Raw genomic sequence first — 14,584 nt, 5'->3', positions numbered from 1 at the left:
CCCCGGGTGTGTGTTAGGCTTTGTCCGAAGTTAAAGACGGTGTGTCCGGCGCCCCGTTACCCTGTCAGGGTGGCGCCCAGAAGCTCCGGCCGAGGTTAGAGCGTGGCTCGGCTCGACGCCACCTCGGCTTGTGCGGAGGAACGCTCTCCGTCCGCTCTGAAGAGCTTCCTGTCCGCACTGGCCGGGCGGAGCGGGGGAGGTGAGGGCCGGGGCACCGGGGCCGCCCAGCGCCCTCCCGGCCGCCAGGGGCCGCTGCCGCCCCCCGAGCGCGGTCGGCCGGGGCGGGCGGGAGCACCGCCCCCTTCCGGTGTCCCTCGGGCCGCACTTCCGGTGCCCCCCCCCCCCACGCCCGCCGCGCTGGTGGTCATGGCTGCCGTGGCGCCGCTGTCCCCCGAGGAGCTGCTGCCCAGGGGCGGCTTGGGCAAGACCGAGGAGCTGGAGGACGAGCTGGAGGAGGACGACGACGACGAGGAGGTAGCGAGGCGGGCGGCGCGGCGCGGCGCGGCGGGCCGGGCCGGGCCGGGCGGGGTGACCCTGGCGGCGCGGCGGGCCGGGCCGGGCCGGGCCGGGCCTGATCTGATCTGATCGGCTGTGATGTGATGCGGTGCCGCGTTGCTCCGCAGCTGGACGAGACGCTGGCGGAGCGGCTGTGGGGGCTCACGGAGATGTTCCCGGAGAGCGTCCGCTCGGCGGCCGGAGCCACCTTCGACCTCTCGGTGTCGGTAGCGCAGAAGATGTACAGGTGAGGGGGGGGGGCGGCGGCGGGCGGGACTCCCCTGGCAGAGGCGCCTCCTGCCGCTTCGCCCCCTGGTAGGGCAGTGCGGGGCGAGCGGGAAGGGCAGCGGCCGCGGTGCTCGTGCTGCAAGCAGCGCCGGCAAAGCTGGATGGGGCCAACAGGGTGGAGGTGTGGTGGGTGGCCCAAACCGGGATTTGGGAATGCGTTTAAGGGAAGACACCTCTCTAAGGTGCTGAAAGGAGAAAAGGAAGCAGGTTAGCCCTCAGAAGGGGCAACAGAGAAAACGAAGCACATTTCTAACGTGTTTTTTCCTCCCTAGATTCTCTAGGGCAGCTCTGTGGATTGGGACCACCTCCTTCATGATTCTGGTTCTTCCTGTCGTATTTGAAACTGAAAAGCTGCAGATGGAGCAACAGCAGCAGCTGCAGCAACGACAGGTGAGGCTAAAACACCAGAACCCTCTTTAATTGCCGTTCAGGTTAATGTTTGGTTACCTCTATGTCCGTGTAGTTCCCAGTGTTGATGGACCTTTGGAAACAGAAAATCAGAATGTAACTTGTTATATATTGTAATCCCATTCATCCCACTAGGTTCTCTGATTGGATCCTCAGCTCTACTGGAGAAAAGTAAAGTCTTTTTACAGTTTATAATAGTCCATAGATGAAAGCATAAATTCAGATGTTCAAAGGAAGGAGAGTTTCTGTTCAGGAAGAGGTTCATCCAGAACAAATCATAATAAAGCCCTTGCGTGCTGCCTGTGCTCCCCCCCCCCGCCATGTCTCCTCTGCTGCAACCCCACATGAGGGTGTTTTCTACTATTTGCTTGAATGATCAGTTAACATTGGTGCTGGACTTACCAGAAAAATAAATTTAAAAAAATAAAGTAGAGGCAAAAGGGGCTGAGAGTGAGAGAGACCATCTCGCTGATTCACTGTAACAGACTGTCTGCAAACTTCTTCAAATGCAAATCAGCTTTTATTTGGTCTAAGTAGGCGGTGGAGACTGCATACTGGCCCGATACAGCCTATTGGCAATGTTTAAGTATACCTTTGTATTTGGTATGTTCAAGCGTTAAGCTGTTAGCTGTCATTGCAGAGAAGGAACTGATGTTGCAAAATGCTATTCATAACCTTATATTTGTCATTTATTTATTCCTGGTAGCAGTGTACTTTATAGTTGCAGCTCTCTGAATAACTTTGGGAGCAGGAGGGCAGCAAGTGCAGTCACTGTTTATCCTTGTAGCTCCTTAACTGACTTGACTTTCTTTTCTTACAGATTCTCTTAGGGCCTAACACAGGGTTGTCTGGGGGAATGCCAGGGGCCCTGCCTCCATTTTCTGGAAAAATCTAATTTGCAGAAGCTGCACTGGATTCATATCATGTGGGAAGACCTTGAGATTATGATATATTGAACTGTTGATTTGTTGGGCCAGGGCATTTTTTTGTTTGTTTTTATTTTTGGTTGTACTTTGGGACATTATGAATATGTCAATATAGAGGGAAGTCCCCTCTCTGGACCTGATGATGGCTCCTGTCTGCATTCTTCCCCTGTAGAAGTTATGAGTCTTTTCTTTTATTTGATCAGTATGCCATAACCAGTTAAAAAGACTCAAGATCAGGGAGTTCCTCTTCTGGACTCCTTGTCACCCAGAAAACCATCCTGGGGCACAAGTCAGACTTCAAAAGTCAGCAATCAAAAAAAAAGAAAAACCCCATCCACCTTCCTGGGGCTAACCCAAAGCCTTAGGACATCAGTGATAGAATGAGGAGTGAATTTCCCAGCAGATGAAGCAAAGGAGGAGGAAGGGTTGCAGGTATCTGTGCCCTGCGGAGAAAATTCTCTGGGAAGACTTGTGTGCAAACACTTTCACTGCAGTTTTGTGTGTGAGTACCAACGGAGCAGCAGACCAGCTTAAAGAAGATCACATCTACGCTGATCCTCTTTGCATCATAAAGTAGAACTTATTGGCTGCCTTTTTTTTGTATTAAATATTAAATAAATTGAACCCAAACAGTGTGATTTGAATAGATGTCCCTTAGAGGGGCTCAGTTCCTTCTTGCCTTTCGGTGCGGATGTGGAAAGTGAAAGAACTGTTAAAGCTTCAGGCTTAACCAAGAGATACATAAGAGGTGGGTATAGAAGGAGGACCTAATACTGCTTTATCACTTTCTGGATGACTAAGGGAGTTTGGGGTAGCAACAGAGCCACTTCTTTAATGATTTTACCTCAACGCTAGCGGGCGTGTTTCAGTGTTCTTATCCCCAAGAAAGGTTTCAGTTTTATAACCAAAGAAAAAAAATTTATTTTCCTTTACATACTTTGTTACAGAACAATTCAGTTGAACATACAGAAGTGATAGGACATTTATATGGAAATATTTTTCCATTTTTAATATTTGGTTAAACAAAATACATCTCTGTAAACAAACCCAGACAAGGCTCTGACAAAACCAAACAAGCAAGAAAACAAACACGGGCTTCCCCACTCCCAAGCAGTGGGACTGGACTGTTTTGCCCACCTTCTGTCACTGCAGCCTTGCTTCCCAGGGGGGTGTGATCATACAGTTTCCCTTTACCTGAGCAGCTGGATCACAGTATTTTCCCCCACAGGAAAGGGGCTGACGTAAAAGGAGAGGAAAGTAACCCCAAAACATTTTAAAACATATTTGCATATTGTGCACTGATCCATTGGCTTGCAGTTTTCATGCAAACAGGGTTCTTCCAAAGTGCAGTTTTAATCAACATAGAAAATGTTGCTGTTGAGATTCATTTTTCTCTTTCCCCACTTGAAGAAATGGCTTCAAGTCACGAGCAGAATGCCTACAGACTTTGCATTCTGCTTGTAAAGTGTTTAAAAATTCTGCCAGCTGGTATTGGTCATTGGAATGTGTTAAGAAATAGGATTTCTTATAGAAACGTTAGGGTTTTTAAAACGTCAGAGCTGTTCGCCCTCATCTTCAGGGAGCTGTGCTCAAAAGACTGCACAATGGTGCTTGCAGGATGTCCAGGGGTCAGCATGCAGCATCATTGTCCTGTTGTCACATGGCCTGTTTTCTGTTAAGAAGGTCTGACTTTGGTGGTCTCTCATTCAGCTTCAAACACCTACTCGCACTTTGCTGAGCTTTCAAGATAACTGAGGAAAAAGTAGTTAAAGCCCACTGGCCCCCTTTCAAAAGCTCAAACACCAGTAGTGAGAGTTTCCCACAGAACGGAGCAGGATCCTCAGTTCCATCACTTTTCAGATATTACCATTTAAAAGAGAAGATATCAGATGTTTAAGGGAGGGAACAAACAGCCAGGAAGCACTAAACACATGAATTCTATTCTAACTTCAGCATTTCCTAATTCTGCGGTGGAAGGAATAATTGAACTAAAGAGAACCCAGATGACAGGGTAACAACTGATGGAGGTTCCTGTTAACAGTTTCCCGGTCTAGTCACTTTTCTCTCCAGGAGGGAGAGGAGGAAAAAGTGATTCAGCCATTAATGGAATGCTTGTCAGTCAACACTAAAAGAACTTGGTTCAGCTACCGTGCTGGAGCGTCTCTAACACTTGAAGATTCAGGTTGGGCCCTGAGCATCTCCCACATTAGCTGCTAGTTAACTATAAAAAATGAGAAACTGCCCATTATAAAGGCTTCCATCCTCAGCTGATTTTTCTTCCCAACTTTAGCTCATTAGCAGAAGAGCTCCCTTTTGGGACATTCTGCATGACATTAGCTTCTGTGGGCTAAACTTCTGGAAAGAGGGGAATGACTTCCTCTTAAACACCCTCAGTTTTATTCCTCTCTCCAAGCAGCCTCTAAATACTGGGTGACCATGCAGAAAACCAAAATAGCATCAGATGTTACAAAGAAAGAAAACACCCAACACTGCACAAAGAAACCCAAGCAGACTACAGCCTCTCTCAGTTTAGAGACTTGATATTCTTCTATTAGCCTGTGCTTACTGTTTCCACATTGCTTTAGCCAGCCACATGTTGCCAAACAACCACTCAGCTATGTACATAAATCCCTGGAGACACTGTGCAAGAATCCTCCGGCTACCCAAAGAATTTCTTGAAAGATGACACTGTTTTTGTTATTGTCTTCTAATTGTTGGCAAAAGCCATCCTAAAGAGGCAGAGGGCTGTACTGAGCACCGTACGATTCCTAGTGTTTGAGAGTATCCTGAGAGACCCTTACAAATTGCAAATGTCTTCACAAACTACTTGTTTTGGAGGGAGAGACTCGTGAAAACGAGGCAGGGTGCTTGGCCCTGCTCCTCCTCTAGACACATTCCAGCCAGAGCAGCTTGGGTGAGCTCTGGAGGGAGCAGTGTCCAACCACACGCAGCCTTGAAAGGCATGGGGAAGGGGGGACCAGCGAGTTCCAGACACCTTTGCCCCAAAGCTCAGTTTTGAAGAGCACGCTGCATTCTAGTTAGCTTAAGAGCATGTAGCTCATTTGCTTTTGCAATTAAAGTGATTGGCTTCCAGTTTCCTCCACTCTGCCCTTAATTCTTCCCCTGCCACCTCCCTCAATATCCTATGTCACTGCCCTATTGCACCAAGAAGAAAGAAAAGAGCCCAACAAAAGCAAGTTCCAGAAGAGAAGAGTGGGGGCACCCATTATCCAGGTTACAGGATGTCAGGAGTTTGGTAAGGGGGAAGAGCTGTAGTGAGAGGACAGAGCTGGTCCAGGTCACACATCAGCTCTCCAGCTCTGATGGGCTTCCACCTCCTCTGGCACCACCAGCAGAAGTTCACAGTTCTTTCCTCTCAGCTGGTGTTTCAAGAATTTCCTATGGGAATGAGGGGCAGAAATAAGCACTACTGAACAAAGAGCTTTTTTGTCTTCTACAACCAATTAAAAAATAAAAAAAAAAATCCACAACTTGAAGGCTCGTGTTTATCAACTATGCAAACATGACAAGAAATGGGAGGGAACCCTCGCACACTGTCTTTAGTTATTTTCAGACAATAAAAACATATTAAACTCTCTCCACTGGATCCAAAACACCTCCACCTAGCAAGTTACTGCAGAATCACATGGACATGATCTTAACCTCCTTAACTGACAGGAAGTTATATAGATGTCACTATCCAATTTTCCAAAGATATTTTGTTCCTTCAGGGTGGCAAAAATAGAACAGAATTTAAAAGCTCAGTTTTGTCGAGTCTCCAAGATCAAGAGCTCCACTGCATTTTTAAATAATTCCAACTAATCTGGAACACTTGTGAGAAAAATCATCATCATTTAGATGTCCTTATCACAGATAGCAGGAGCAGTGCATGACCTGGGACTTGAATTGGTTCTGCAGTGCCTCTTTGCCTGTAAGCCTTTTCCAATAGCAAACTTGGATTATCTTCAATAATTATGAAAGTCTAAATTTTCTCAGTATCTTTCAGCCCAGATTTCTAAAATTCTCCCTCTCTCTATATAAAGTCTTTATTTATTGCTGAAAAGCAGTGCATCCAGGATAAAATCCATCAATAACTATGCACATTACTTTATCTCAGAAATTCACAACAGTGCTGCATTCACTTTGCCGAGACTTTAATGGCATGATAGGCTCTGCAAATACTGCTCACGTGCAACCTCTACTTTAGAACAAGTCTGTTTGAGACAGCAAAGCTGTTAGTGTACTTTAAAAGGAGATGGGATGAAGTTAAACAACAACTAGGAGTAGGTTAGCTTTTACAATCAGCAATCCTGGGTTAAGACTGAAGGAGAGAGTGGAGTCAAGCACGAAGTGCAATGTACACTCATATAGGCAAACGATTCCTAGCGAGCAGCTTTTACTGCTGTCAAGAATAAGGCTGCACTTTTAAGTTGGAAGGATTTTTATTGGGAACACACACATGCAGATCACTACTAAAGAGGCAAAGGCTTGCTGATGAGCTCACGTTTGACAGTGAGAGGCAGCTCATCCAGTCGCACGTGTCACTCACTAACCTCAGACTTCGCCTCTACATTCATTGCTAGCGACAGAGCCAGTCACGTAAAAGATGAAGTCAGGCTCTCCCGAGCTCTCAGAGATTGCTACTGGCATTTCCCTAGCTTCACACAAAAGGGGCGTAAGTCTAAGCGGAGGCGCGAGAATCTTACTACTTTCATTAATCTTTGCTATCAGAATTCAACCATAAACGTTTCAAGCGCTAGCTGCTTAAGGACAGAATCTCCACCTGCAACAGGGAAGGATTTGAGGAAGGCTAGGATAAAAAGAAAAGAAAAAATATCTACCTGAGCTCACTTTCACCTCCAATCCACTCGGGCACCTTGAGTTTGGAGTCAAGGTTGTAGTAGGTGCCTCCCACCTCCCGGACACAGATCCAGTGCTGTCGCTTGAGGGGGAGCTTCAAGGGACCCCAGCAAAGGCTGGAGGGCAGATTCATGATGAAGCCCATCACGTTAGACAGGGCAATGACATTAACATCCCTGAAAGAGCAGAGAAAACAGACAATGGTAAGATTATATTTTGGTACTGTAACAGCATGTCTTACTTGTTTTATGAAGAGCAGCCATCTCCAGAACTACAGTAAGACTTCCCCAGATATACCATTTCCCAGTACCTGCGCTTGTCCCACCAAACTGCTTCATAGCCTTTGGTCTGAAGCGCTGCCATGATTACGTTCACATCATAGTTGCCATTTCCCAGCATGCTCTTCTTGTGTGGCGTCACCATGGTGTTGGGAGACAGCCTGCAAACAGAACAAGAGACTGCTGCAGCAGGTGTTTTATAGAACCTATATACCAATTTCATCTACCTGTCAGTTACAAAGTTGGAAAGGGCTAGTTGCTCTATCAATAACTCAGAGCCTGTTTTCAGCTTTTGTTTGTTTTTCATTTAAATATGCACTATTCCATTTCCCCCTTATGCTTCAGGCAGAGGGGCTGCATTAAGAATAACTTTGATGTATGAAGCCTCCAAAGATCCTAGCTTTGATGTGAAAGAGACTGCAAAACAGAAAGCTTTTTCCCCCCCTGGAACTGATGCTTCAATTACTTTCCTCAATTCATGGTTGTAGTAAATGCCAGTTTGCCATTCAGAATAACAGATATTACAATTTGAAGAGTTTAATAGTCAGTATCAGTCTTTAAGACTGGATGAGATCACAAGAGCCAGGGTAGCCTGGCTGCAGAAAAGAATAGGCTCCCCCCAACCCTGACCCCGAAAAATAAAGCAAGTATTAAGACACAAAGCTGTGAAGATATTTGTGTTTGGGAGCTTTCTAGAGCGTTGCCATTGCCATAAAATAATAGAATCCATTGCTATAGGTAACTTAACAGTTAACCTTATGGCAAACAAATCTTTTAAGCTTTTATTCAGAAGCTTGCCTAGACATCACTTGCATTACTACAGCATCTAAAAATCCAGAATCATAATCCATCTGGTTACATTCAAAAATATAAGATAGTTTTTGCATAAAAGTGGATAATGGATGCAAGACACAGTACAGACGCACAGCAAGAACTCAGTCATTTGTATGGTTTTACACTTTTCAAGAATTTTTTAAGGAGGGGAAGTGAAGAAGGGGTGAATTATTACAAAAAAGGACACATAGGCCTCAACAGCTGGAAGAGCAAGCATCTAGGGAAACTGGGAGAGTAATAGAACAATGCCATGCAATGCCAAACTGAAGAAAGTCAACCCTGAGATCACTTCTGTTGAGATGCATTGCTCTTTTGACTTACAAGAGCTCCAGTAGCTCTGCTGGCACAAAGTTAAGATGTTTCATGTCACTCAGACATCCATGTTTCACCTGCCACCCCCTCACACCAGCTCCGTCCCTCAAAACTCCTGATATGTTCCTGCATGCTATTTGCTTGGCCTTTAGCAAAATGTACATTCTGCAGGCAAGTTTTGTTCAGTGAAAATATATCTCAGTCCTTCTGCATTCCTCCCCTGACAGCATAAGGCATTTGACAAAAAGGAGGAAGCAGCACATTTTTGAGTAGGGGGTTTCAGACCAACAAGGGCTAGAGATAGGTAACTTCTTGCATTAGCCAGGAGTTTCCTGGCAGTTGAGCAGACTGCAGCAAACCAGCTTGGGAGGCGACTTAACTGCAGAAGGGAGAAGAGTCTGAAACAATGGGGTAACATGAAAGGCTATTAATATCTACGACTGCGCACTTCTAAGTGAGGCAGAGAATCAAGGATCTGCTTTATTTTACTAATCCGAGAGACTACTGTACCTTGTCACAGTGCTTCCAGTATCTCTATAAAGCACGATCACTCAACTCCAACTAGTTCCTCAAGAACACTGCCTCAACCTTTTAACTCTCATGAGCGCTAGTGAGCTACAACCAAAGTTTCCTAATTGACAGAGCCCTTTCGGCTGCACAAGCACCCTCTTGTGGCTCAGTTTTCCAAAGACAAGCTTATCTGAGAGCTGAAAGAACGTATTTAACTTCGTTCTTTCCCACAGCTTTTAGAGCCCCAGAGCCATAGAAATGCAGCAAAGAAACCAGCAGAGGCAATAAATTCAAAGAGCTGTTACTTGTGAGCAAACTTTGGTCAAGAATTGCCTCAACACATTTCTGCTTGCAGACACTAAATAAAATGCACAATCACCAAGAAAAAATTGAGGGATTCCGATCACACAGAGAACTAAGTTGCCTTCCCAAAATTAATTTCATAGCTAGAGTCTAAACTGAGAAAGTAAGATTGACAAGATAAATAAAATCCCAGGCAGTAATCCTACTGAGCTTTGTAAGTCAGAAACTTTCATCAGCACACTGCCTTAATGGAACGAACTCTGACATTCCAATATACGGTTGTCTTGCCCGGTCAGGTCTCAATACATAAGCTCAAGTAAAGTGAAGAGATTTTGTCTGACCAACGTCGCACAGAGTTGCAAACAAACAATCTTGTTTCCTGGAAAAAAAGCCAAAGGAACATCAAAAAGATATTTCTTGTATTAGACAGAGGAAAGAAGAGCGGGAGGGCTATCAAATCAGAGGAGCGTTTGGACAAAGTTTTGGCATACATGATGCTCAAACTACAAGGGCATTATGCAGTAGGATTCAGTGAAGGGGAAATTAATGATTAAGCAATGTAGTTCAATTATTCAAGGGACATGGTCAAAGTTACTGAAAGCTTAAACTTTGTGACTCCATTACCTTCTCAACACTAGGTTTACACCATACCTCCCAACTAAAAAAAAGAAAATATTCATCAGTCCTTTATCAAATTCATTAACACAGAAAAAGACCAAAGACAGGAGAGACATACAGAACACGATAATATAAAGGGTAGCTAAGCGCACCCTAATCAAAGGCAAATAAAAGAACTAGATACAAGACATAACCTAAGATAGATGCAACAGATGCAAACGTAATGGAAATTTGTATGCACAGTTTATAGTTCACCCTTTTCTGAGAGAAATTTGTACAGCTTTCTGTGCTCCTGCAGGTTGAATCAATCCATTTATCTTGACCTGAATATTAAGGTGGAACAGTACCAGTCTGGAACGGAAGACAAGTTCTTCCAAGGCAAGAGGTCTGACAAGGTTAACATCCCAACTCTTTCTGAGAAGTTTCATGCTGCAAACTAATTCTGTCTCACCAAATCAAACAAAAACCAACTAATGAGACCATCATACCATTTCTACCGCATGAACTGATTTTGTTTGCTTGAGGCCAATAGAAATCTCTCTGTGATTGAGTTTCTGACAATTGCTGCTCTGGAATAAAACCAGAGTCTTTACACTGGACACAGTGCTTTGAGACTGCTGTGGGCCAGCCCCACTGCTTGAACAGGAATTTAATTTACAACGCTATTTTAAACAGCATTTCAATCTGTCATTTGAAGTTGTCCATCATCACATTTCTTTTGCCAAAAAAGGAAAGCATGTACTTGATGAGTCAAGTACCAGTTCCACTGATTTTTCAGGACAGCAGCTAGAGGCAAACAGCTTCCTACTCATCAATACAGAACAGTGCGACTGCGTTGTCCAACGGTATCTGTGAATACTGCAAACTCTGATCAACAGCAGAAAGATCTTGTAGCATAACTGTTGTCATGAGGCACAATTTCCTAAGTCACGCACACAGTATGTTGTCAAATGCCGGTAATGGATATTCAAGTCAAACTTATGTGATGATTATATCATCTGCAGATTGAGGATCAGAGGAGACTCCATTTCCCATTTGATTACTTTGCTTCACCAACGAAGGGTCATGAGAATTTTCAAAGGCATGCTCAAAGGCAGGAGAATTTCCACATGAATGTAGAAACAGCTTAAAATAAACATTTAGCAGAATATGAACTAACTATTCTACGGACCACATTAGATTATTTACATTTAACTCAGTAAAGCTCAAAAAATCCTTTTTGAGATTTCTAACGATGCCACAAAAAACAGGGATCTAGGTATTGAAATTAAATCCAGCTTGCCAGAGCATACAGGATCTCACTGCCTGAAAAACATAACACTTGAAGAGCTTCATTTAATCACTTGAATTCAAGGAGTCACTCACTTGGCAGAGCTTCTCATTTCCAGCAACTTAGAAGTGTTGTGGTACTACATCAAGAAGGTTTATGACCACCCATTTGTCATTCCTGCCACCTTAACTCTCTCAAGCCAAAACCAAGATACATTATTAACATCAAAGTAGCATACCTACAACAGATAGGGGCAAAAACGTGGAAGCCAGGTGCAAGATACATTGGGGGGGGGGGGGGGGCAAGCAAACAACAGAGCTATCACATGAGAGTGTATGCAGTGAAGTTCTGCTATCCAAAACTGGAGCCTGAACAGTTTTGAGGAACAAGTGAAAAGAAAGTGGGAGAGCACAAGGATCTCTGTATGGAAAACAGAACAAAACAACAAAACCACCACACAACACATTTTAAAGATAGAATAAGAGAGAGCTACATTCATTTCAAAGCCACGGTACACTCTGAACACCTCCTTTGCTCTACTTCTCCACCAAAATAAGATCTGCATGCTCCTCCAAGCAGAAGCTAACACTGCCAATGCAGAGAGTATCCTACCTCTGAAAAATCTCCTGCAGGGTTTCCCTAGTGAAGGCATTGCTGTCCTGGAAGACATTGTTGAGGGCATGGAGGGCACACAGCTCCCTACGTTGCTTCTCATGGTAAATATGTAGTGGTGGTAGCTGGGGTGGTTCTGGCGATTCTGATTTAGTCTTGTCACCTTTCCATGGCACGCAACTCATTTTCTCGTAGGGTGGATGGAGAGAAGGTGGTGAGAAATGAAGGAGTCTGAAGTTTCGTATTCCACAGTCACAAAAACAGCCTACTGCCCCTTTCTTTTGTAGGCTAGTGCTGCTTCCAGCTCAGAAACCCTCCTCTTGTGCTTCAGTTTATTCAGTAATTGTCTCTGATGGCTAGTTTTAAAAATCACGTAAAGATCTGCAACATATTTTCCCTCCCTCCTCCCATACCCCATAAAATGTAATATTCCCCTCCCACCCACCCCCCCCAAGACAAAAAAATATATATATCAAAAGATAGGAATCCTCTTAGTCTCAAGGTACCAGCTGGAATTTGTCACATCGTTCCTTTTCTTCCATCTCCTTTGGTCTATAGTGCCACTAAAAAGGTATCCAGGGCAGGTAACAAAGAGAGGCCCACCCCCACAGCGCCAAAGTAGAGAAGGTGAAGCCAGCTTCTGATGCTGCCTGCAGGAGCACAGGGACCTTAAGGATTTATCAATTGCATTCCTCCATTCCTTTGGGAATGACTGAATCCAGACAAGAAGATGCCAACAGCTTGGGAAAGGAAACTGCCTCTTGCTAGGCCACAGAAAAAACAGGTCCAGGCTCCAGGGAAGACAATTCTTCACAAGTCACCCTGTACTTCTGACAAAGGGAAGTCTCCGTTAGCAATAAAAAGAGCCACTGCCGGGGTGAGGAGAGGGCAAGCAGCAGGCAAGAGAGCAATAAAATAAGGCCTGCCTTACACCTTCCTACCCCAGTCCTCCCCACCCCTCGCTCGCACAGGAACAAACAACAAACCCGAGACGCAGCCGTTTGCCAAAGCTCCTGCAAAGTCCCAGCACTCCCCCTTGGGCAGCCTCTTCCTCAGCAACCTCCCCCCTGCCAACACGCACCGTCCGGTCTCCTTCGCCCCCTCCCCCCCTTCCGGTTTCTCACCCCACGGGCTCACACACAGGAGGGGTCCCGATTCCCCCCCCCTCCCCTCCGACACACCCACCCCCAGGCCCAGCCCGTAGGATCTCACGGAGCGCTGCCCAGGGCGAAGAGGGGCCGGCGGAGGGAACAGGGAGGGGGAAGGCAGCAGAAGGAAGGGGAGCCCATCCTCATCCTCATCCTCCTCAGCAGCGGAGCAAGCGGAGCTCCCTTCCCCCCCCCCCAACAGCGGCCCAACGGCCCCACCCGCCCCACCAACTCACCCTCAGCCCCGGCCTCCCCACACCAACAGCCGCCCAGGCGCCCGCGCATGCGCAGCCCTGCCCGGCTCGCTCCGCTCTTACACCCCCCCTCCCCGCCCCGTAACCCCCCCTTCCTCCTCCTCCTCCCCCTCCCCCCGCCCGCGCGGCGCGCGTGCCCCGGGGCCCGCCCCGCACGCGCCGACGTCGCGCGCGCCCGCCGCCGCCTGACGTCACCGGCGCCGCTGTCAGCGCCTGGGGGGAGGGGGGGAAGAGGGGCTTTTTTGTTGCTGTGTTTTGGTTTTGTGCGTGTGTGGTGTGTTTGGTTTCTCTCTCTCTCTCTCTCAAGGCTCCGGGATGCAAACGGAACCAGTTCACAGCCTAAAAACCATAGCCAGAATTTGAGTTCCCCCAAGCGGCCTCGGAGCCGGAAGAGTTGTGACAACACAGGCTACTCCATGGATTGCACGCTTAATTTCAGTCGTGAAACCGCAAGGAGAATAACGAGCGGCAGGATGGGCTTGTTAACGAGGCACCAATCCAGCGGCAAGATGTGCTGTGTTTAGCTGGAGACGACACTGGCATGCAATTTACTCTAGCCAGAGTTGATTCCCAGCTCTGCTGCTAATTTACCGCGTATCCTTAGGCGAGTTAATTTCCCTGGGCTTCAATTTCCCTTCTATTCTTGCCTGTTTAATTAAGAAGAGCGTTGAGTCTCATGCTGTGGTAAATAAGCCAGGACAACTGAAGTGGTTTACCGCCTGATGAATAAACATAGATCCTCCCTAATTCCATTCTACGCCAAACTGGAAACCGTGGCGGTTCAGGAGCGGATGCGTGACCTGGTTGCACTCCTCGGGAGGGGAACAGGCCAGACAGCTTCCCAGGACGCGTGCCCTTCATTACAGGTTCCTCTGCCGTGCTGCAAGCCGGAAACCCCAAACCTCCTCCACAACGATTGAAGCCTCCCGGCAACAGCCCGGATTTTCTTATTTCCTTTGTGTAGGGGATCCCGGTGTGTGTGAGACCCTCACGGGCCCGCCCAACGCGGGTAGAGAACCACTGGTTTTAAGGACAGGCCCGGGAACCGGTCGCTGCCGCCGGGCCGGGGTCCCGCCGCCTCCGCCGAGCCCCGGGCCGGACCCGCCGCTCGCCAGCTGCCCGCCGACCCCGGCCGCGCTTTCTTCTCATGCCATTGGCCCACACAGCTGTCCGTGAAAAAGCACCCTCTTTCTTATTGGCCAGTGCGGGAGAGTACCCTCCTGCGAGGGCACGCCCAGCGCACCTCAGGCAGCGGCTTAGTCCCACCCCATCACTCGAGCCTTCTTATCTGATTGGCTCTAGAGGTTGCTTGTCATGAGGGCCTGCTCTCCTATTGGGCAGGAAGCGCAGGCCACGTCGAGCGGGCTCTGTTGTGTGTGTGAGTGTGTGTGGGTGTATGTATAGAAAACAAGTCGAGCTGGCAGTGGTCCTCCCATTGGCTTCGCGCGCTTCGCGGGGGCGTGGCCCT

General features: G+C 47.1%; 2 protein-coding genes across 3 annotated transcripts; one reads left to right on the top strand and one right to left on the bottom strand.

Moving 5' to 3' along the window:
- The first annotated feature begins 311 nt into the window (after nt 1-311).
- TOMM22 (translocase of outer mitochondrial membrane 22) lies at nt 312-2,741 on the top strand. Its single transcript, XM_068941987.1, has 4 exons — nt 312-474; nt 624-742; nt 1,056-1,173; nt 2,012-2,741. Exons 1-4 carry the CDS (start codon nt 367-369, stop codon nt 2,084-2,086), a joined length of 420 nt encoding a protein of 139 aa, XP_068798088.1. The 5' UTR covers nt 312-366; the 3' UTR covers nt 2,087-2,741.
- A 272-nt stretch (nt 2,742-3,013) lies between these two features.
- JOSD1 (Josephin domain containing 1) lies at nt 3,014-14,219 on the bottom strand. 2 transcript variants are annotated; one of them, XM_009665229.2, is made up of 6 exons: nt 13,764-14,219; nt 12,221-12,544; nt 11,715-11,902; nt 7,288-7,416; nt 6,959-7,153; nt 3,014-5,516 (listed from the first exon to the last, which is right to left on the bottom strand). In XM_009665229.2, the coding sequence occupies exons 2-6, from the start codon at nt 12,254-12,256 to the stop codon at nt 5,417-5,419; spliced, it is 648 nt and encodes a 215-aa protein (XP_009663524.1). In that variant the 5' UTR covers nt 12,257-12,544; nt 13,764-14,219; the 3' UTR covers nt 3,014-5,416. The 2 variants fall into 2 exon arrangements, with proteins under 2 accessions (XP_009663524.1, XP_068798079.1); XM_068941978.1 differs by lacking the exon at nt 13,764-14,219 and adding an exon at nt 13,099-13,178.
- Between the last annotated feature and the right edge of the window lie 365 nt (nt 14,220-14,584).

The sequence above is a fragment of the Struthio camelus genome, chromosome 1 (genome assembly GCF_040807025.1).
Source record: "Struthio camelus isolate bStrCam1 chromosome 1, bStrCam1.hap1, whole genome shotgun sequence".
Classification (NCBI taxonomy): domain Eukaryota; kingdom Metazoa; phylum Chordata; class Aves; order Struthioniformes; family Struthionidae; genus Struthio; species Struthio camelus.
This window is presented reverse-complemented; position numbering and strand designations above follow the sequence as displayed.

Excerpts from the sequence above, each read along its gene's own strand:
- TOMM22 (XM_068941987.1), top strand. The coding sequence starts at position 367 with ATGGCTGCCGTGGCGCCGCTGTCCCCCGAGGAGCTGCTGCCCAGGGGC. Across the intron at positions 475-623 it reads AGGACGACGACGACGAGGAG|CTGGACGAGACGCTGGCGGA; the intron begins GTAGCGAGGCGG and ends GTTGCTCCGCAG. Across the intron at positions 743-1,055 it reads GTAGCGCAGAAGATGTACAG|ATTCTCTAGGGCAGCTCTGT; the intron begins GTGAGGGGGGGG and ends TTTCCTCCCTAG.
- JOSD1 (XM_009665229.2), bottom strand. The coding sequence starts at position 12,256 with ATGGAAGAAAAGGAACGATGTGACAAATTCCAGCTG. Across the intron at positions 7,417-11,714 it reads CTGCAGGAGATTTTTCAGAG|GCTGTCTCCCAACACCATGG; the intron begins GTAGGATACTCT and ends TTCTGTTTGCAG. Across the intron at positions 7,154-7,287 it reads GTTTGGTGGGACAAGCGCAG|GGATGTTAATGTCATTGCCC; the intron begins GTACTGGGAAAT and ends CTGCTCTTTCAG.